The sequence below is a fragment of the Rhincodon typus genome, chromosome 13 (assembly GCF_021869965.1).
Source record: "Rhincodon typus isolate 14 chromosome 13, sRhiTyp1.1, whole genome shotgun sequence".
Lineage (NCBI taxonomy): Eukaryota > Metazoa > Chordata > Chondrichthyes > Orectolobiformes > Rhincodontidae > Rhincodon > Rhincodon typus.
Genome location: NC_063344.1, coordinates 18221346 through 18227020, shown reverse-complemented (window position 1 = coordinate 18227020; position 5675 = coordinate 18221346). Strand labels below are relative to the sequence as shown.

Here is a 5675-nt window from a genome sequence, read left to right as displayed (position 1 = left end):
CCTCCACACTGATCAGTGCTCCCTCCACGCTGACACTGCAACAGAGCAGGAGACCCTCAGTACTGGCTCTTTTACTGCACAACATTCCCTCAATACTGATCCTTCTATAGAGTGGAATTCATTCAATACTGGCCAACTGATGGTGCAGCACTCTTGCAGTAATGGAATCTGACAGTACAGTACTCCATCAGTATTGACATCTGACAATGCACTACCTCTGTGCCTTGGCCATGGTTTCTCTGCTAATTGCTACTATTTGTGAAAGTGAGGTGCTCAATGTCTCAAATAGTAAGACTGGCTCAGTGATTATGTTGCTCACTCCTCGATATATGCACCATGGTGGCAAAGTGTACCATCTATATGATGTACAACATCAAATCTCTCTCAAAGGGTCCATCAAGTCCTCTAGCCCTATCATGTAGAAGGACAAGGGCAGCACATACATGGGAACACCATCACCTGTGAGTTCCCATCTAAGCCACTCACCGTCCTGACTTGGAAATTTATCGCTGCTGCTTCAGTGTCAATGTGAGCTGCTTTCTTGAATGGTCTGTTACTGGAGTGTAGCTATACCCACAGTGCGGTTAGAGGACAAGTTCCAGGATTCTGAGCTTGCAACTGTGAAGGACCAGCAGTATATTTCCAAGTCAGGATGGTGTGTGACTGGAATGGGAGCTTGCAGGTGGAGACATAGAGAACAAAGTTCGATGAACAGTACAGCACAGGAACTGGCCCTTCAGCCCACCAACCTTGCGCGAATACTTTACGCCTTTCTACACCAAAAATCTTATGCCACTATGCAGTCTTTATCCCTCTATTCCCTGCCTATGCATGTATTTGTCAAGATGCTTCTTGCTATCACATCTGTTCCTACCACCTCCTCCGGCAGCGCATTCCAGACATTTACAACCTTCTGTGTAAAAAACTTGCCTTTCACATCTCCTTTAAACTTTCCCCCTGTTACATTCGACTTGTGTCCTCTAGTAATTGACATTTCAACTCAGGAAAAAGACTCCAAATACCCATTCTATCCATGCCTCTCATAATTTTGTAAACTTTGATCAGGTCACCCTTCAGCCTCCGATGTTCAGGTGAAAACAAATCAAGTTTGTCCAATCTCTCCTCATAGCTAATATGCTCCAAACCAGGCAATATCCTGGTAAACTGTTTCTGTGCCTTCTCCAAAGTCACATCCTTCTGGTGCTGTGGCAACCAGAACTGTATACAATATTCCAAATGTGGTCTAACTAAAACTAACTGCAACATGACTTGCTAATTTTTCTACTCTGTGCCCTGACTGATAAAGGAAAGCATGCTATATGACTTCTTAACCAGCTTATCCACTTGAGTTGCCATTTTCAGGGAACTGTGGACCTGTATGCTCTGTATGTTATTGCTTCTAATGGCTCTGCCATTTACTGTATTAGACCTTCCAAAATGTATTTGTCTGGATTAAATTCCATCTGCCATTTCTCAGTCCAAGTAACCAGCCTATCTATATCCTGCTTTATCCTCTAGCAATCCTCCTCACTATCCCCAGCTCCCCCAACCTTTGTTGCATCCGCAAAGCTGCTAATAAGACCATCTAGATTCTCCTCCAAATCATTTATATATATTGCAAACAACAGGGGACCCAGCACTGATCACTGTGGAACACCACTGGTCACAGATCTCCAGTCAGAAAAATGCTCTTCCATCATTATGTTCTGTCTTCTATGACTAAGACAGTTCTATGTCCATCTTATCAGCTCACCACAGATCCCATGTGACTTTACTTACTGTATCAGCCCGCCATGAGGGACCTCCTCAAAGATCTTGCTAAAGTCCACGTGGACAACATCCATTGCTCTGCCCTCATTAATCATGTTCCATGAAACAACTGCCCTTGTCCTTTTACATGGTAGATGTCACAGACTTGGAAAATGCTGTCAAAGGAGGCTGGTGAGTTTTTGCAGTGCATCTTCTGGATGGCACATACTACTGCCACTGTGCACTGATAGCAAAGTGAGTGAATGTTGAAGGGGATCGCTGAGGTGCCAATCAAGTGGACTGCTTTGTTCTGGATATCGTCAAGCTACTTGAGTGTTGTTGAAACTCCACCCATCGAGGCAAGTGGGGAGTATTCCATCACACTCCTAACTTAGGCCTTGTCAACAGTGGACACGCTTTGAATACTCAAGAGACTTGTTTCTGTGTACAATCTTTCTCTCTAGTGTAAGGTGTAACACTCACAGCTTGGTCAAGAAGGCTGTGTGTTCAAATTATAGTTAAGAGAAAGAAACACAGAAATCTGGGTTGGGGCTCCCTGTCACTTGTGCATTCATTATGTGTATGTGGTCAGCATTAACTGGGAAATGACCTGTGATCCTGTATATTTGAACAGACTGAAATGGCAGCCTTTGGATTACGAGGTGTATGTTTTGCTTTATATCTCTCACATAAATGCACAAATATATATAAAGATTGGCTCCAATGTTATCCTTCATTACTCGGCTTCAGGAATATACAAACATATAAATTAGGTGCAGGAAAAGGCAATTCAGCCCCTCCAGACTCTGCTGCCGTTTGATAAGATCATAGCTGATCTGGTTGTAATTTTAAATCTGCATTCCCACCTACCCTTGAGAACCTTTAATCATCTTGCTTATCAAGAATCGATCTACCTCTGTTTTGAAAATACTCAAAGCCTCTGCTTTTCAGGAACATAGAATCAGGAACCCTGTGGTACTAGATTGAAGAGTAGCAAAATAATCGAGACGCACTGCAGAAAACAAGATCCTGGTGTTTGTGATTATAAAGTACTTTGTGGCTGGAAAGGCTCTGGGATGCCCCGCGGTTGTGAAAGGCGCTACAGAAAGGTAGGTCCTTTCTCTGTATGCTTACCGAGCATTTTCACCGTCTGCTTGTTGTTCTTCTCTCTGCTGCTGATGCTGGGTCTAACGCTCTCCCTCTTGCGTCGCCACAGTTTCCTCCCAATTAAGCTGTAGAGTATTGAAAGGCAGAAGACGGGCAGGAAGAAGAAGATGCTGGACACCCACACCATGATATTCAGGAGGCCAGACTTGACAGCGTACTCCGTGGCTTTGCACTCGTTAGTCAGCAGGGGGTCAGTTCCATTCATGTGCTCGACCCCAACCAAGACAAAGATGGGCCCCGCACTGACAAACGCCACTGACCAGAGGAAAAAGATGAGACCTTTGACCCTGCCCTTAGTGATGACCACTTTGGCCTTGAGTGGGAAGCAAATGGCAAAGTATCTCTCTACACTCAAGGCCGTGATGTTGAGAATTGTGGAGTAAGTGCAACTCTCACTGACAAACTGGAACAGCTTACAGAGCAAACTGCCAAAGTTCCAGGGCCTGTACTGCCAAATCCTGTACAAGTCCAAGGGCATGCACACAAAGATGAAGAGGTCGGAGAAAGCCATACTGGATAGGTAGAAGTTAGTCGTGGTCCTCATCTCTTTGAACTTTAGCACAATCAGGATAGTCATGGCATTCCCGCTGATGCCAATCAATGCCAACAGAATGCAGGTAACGGTGATTCCAGTCAAGATAGGAATGGGGAAGAGATTGACAGGATAATCGGAGTAACCATCGAAATAGTCCATGTCGTAGAGGCTGCAGTTCTGACTACAGTTCATGTTGGTGGAATGGTTGGACATGCTGCTAACACAACATGGGCTTGGGGTAATTGGCAGGAAGTCCGAGTGCTCTGTCAGACTGCATGGGCGAGACTGTTAGAAGTCCTCACCATCTCAGCACCCAAAGGAAGTTAGGAGAGCGCAGGAAACTGAAGACTGGACCAATCTGCCGAATCCCAGAGCTGGGAACATCTTCTGGCCACATTTTATCTACAAAGGAGAGGAGGGAGAAAATTACCATTCACAGCCAATGTGGTGCCAGGCACTTGGTCTGCCCAGAAACAGTGTCTCTCAATCTCTCTCTTTCTCCACAAGTTTCTTTCCTTTTCATGTCTCTGTCTGAACCTCTTTAATTACCTACATCCATATCTTTCTTTCCATCTTTCTCTACCCCTGCAGTTCCCTGTCACTGATGTCTCTATCACTGGCTCTATCACTCTCCGTAGCTCCCTGTTCTTCTCCTGTACTTTGTCCATGGGTAATTATGTTCCTCTTTGTCGTACTTCCCTCAGTTCAAGAATTGCATTTTACAGGCACCCACCCATCGTCCCAGACCCCGTTCCCTGCACGGCAGAGTTCCTGTCTTCCCAGGCTATGGACTCCCTTCAGATCCAAGAAAACTTCTCATATTCCCCAAACAAAATCCAGCTCAGAAATGAATCGAAATCCTGCGCAGAGTCTGTGGTTGTTTTATTTCCCTCAGACAAAAAGAAAGATTGAGAAAGAGAGAGAGGAGAGGCGCGCTCAAAGAGAAACCCAAATTCAAGCCAGAGAAAGAGGGGCAAATAATACCTTAGGCTGACTCATAGAAATAGAGGGACAGAGAGAAAATTAGGCTAAAGCAGAGCGATAGAGTGACAGAGGGAGACCGAGGCTAACACAGAGAGAGAGGGAGAGACTGAGGCTAACACAGGGAGAGAGAAAGACTGAGGCTAACACAGAGACAAAGACAGAGAGAAATTGAGGCTAACTCAGAGGAAAAGTGAACAAGGCTAACACAGAAAGACAGAGAGATTAAGGCTCACAGAGAGAGAGAGAGAGACAGACAGACAGAGGCTCACATAGAGAGAGAGAGACTGAGGCTAACACAAAGAGAGAGACAGAAACAGAGAGAGACTGAGGCTAACAGAGAGAGAGAGAGAGAAATTGAAAGAGAAAGAAACAGAGGTTAACATGCAGAAAGAGAGAAGCAAGTACACAGGGACAGAAAGAGAGAGAGGCAATAAGATAGAGACCGAGACACTGACAGACAAAAACAATAATCCAGGAACAGAGACAGAGTTACTGGAAAGCTCACATCGAAAGTTAACAAACAGGGATATTCATCAGATAATAAGCAATCATGATAAACATACTGAAAATAATCAAAAAAGTTGCCAAAAATGAAAACAAATGAAGTTAGTAGTCAAATAATAAAATTATTGATAATAATTAAAATTAAACATTAGCAAAGTAAAAAAAAACAGCAGTGAAAAAGAAGCAATAAATCTCTCAGATAGAGATGCTGAAAAGGTCACTCTCTGTTCTGAGTACTGAAGGATTCTTACCTTTTGTCCAGATTTTAACTGGCCCTTCGGTCCACTTTTCTCTCTGAGCATGAATGGAAATCCATTGAAACACTAAATAAGTGGTTGTTTTGTGCGAAATGGTTACTGGAGGAGAACCACAAAGAGAAAGGAACACGAAGCAGATTGCAGTCTCTCATTATCCCCCAACTGATAAACAGAGAGAGAGCTCTGCCCTGCTACAACCAACCAGGGAGATTGCAGTTCCTAACTGATAGATTCCCAGCTAACTCACACACAATTACTCAGAGAGACAGAGAGAGAGAGAGGGAGAGAGGAGGGGGGGGGAACAGTGGGGAGCAGGGGGAGGGGGAAAACACAGACTGTGCAGGTTAGTGTATAAACTGTCTGGTTATAAATCTTGGACAGCAGGTTTGGAGTAAGGCACAGCCTGGGGGTGGGAGACAAACTGTTTCAATGGATGGTTCCTCTTATTGGAGAGAAAGTTACAAAGGAGAAATGACTGA

The 5675-nt window shown here is 44.4% G+C and overlaps 1 protein-coding gene across 2 annotated transcripts; it reads right to left on the bottom strand.

Moving 5' to 3' along the window:
- Positions 1-2755: 2755 nt before the first annotated feature.
- On the bottom strand, positions 2756-5404 carry ghsra (growth hormone secretagogue receptor a). 2 transcript variants are annotated; one of them, XM_048604712.1, is made up of 2 exons: positions 5191-5404; positions 2756-3853 (listed from the first exon to the last, which is right to left on the bottom strand). In XM_048604712.1, exon 2 carries the CDS (start codon positions 3662-3664, stop codon positions 2849-2851), a length of 816 nt encoding a protein of 271 aa, XP_048460669.1. In that variant the 5' UTR covers positions 3665-3853; positions 5191-5404; the 3' UTR covers positions 2756-2848. The 2 variants fall into 2 exon arrangements, with proteins under 2 accessions (XP_048460669.1, XP_048460670.1); XM_048604713.1 differs by lacking the exon at positions 5191-5404 and adding an exon at positions 4185-4310.
- Positions 5405-5675: the final 271 nt, after the last annotated feature.

Coding starts and splice junctions, on each gene's coding strand:
- ghsra (XM_048604712.1), bottom strand. CDS start 3,664: ATGTCCAACCATTCCACCAACATGAACTGTAGTCAGAACTGCAGCCTC.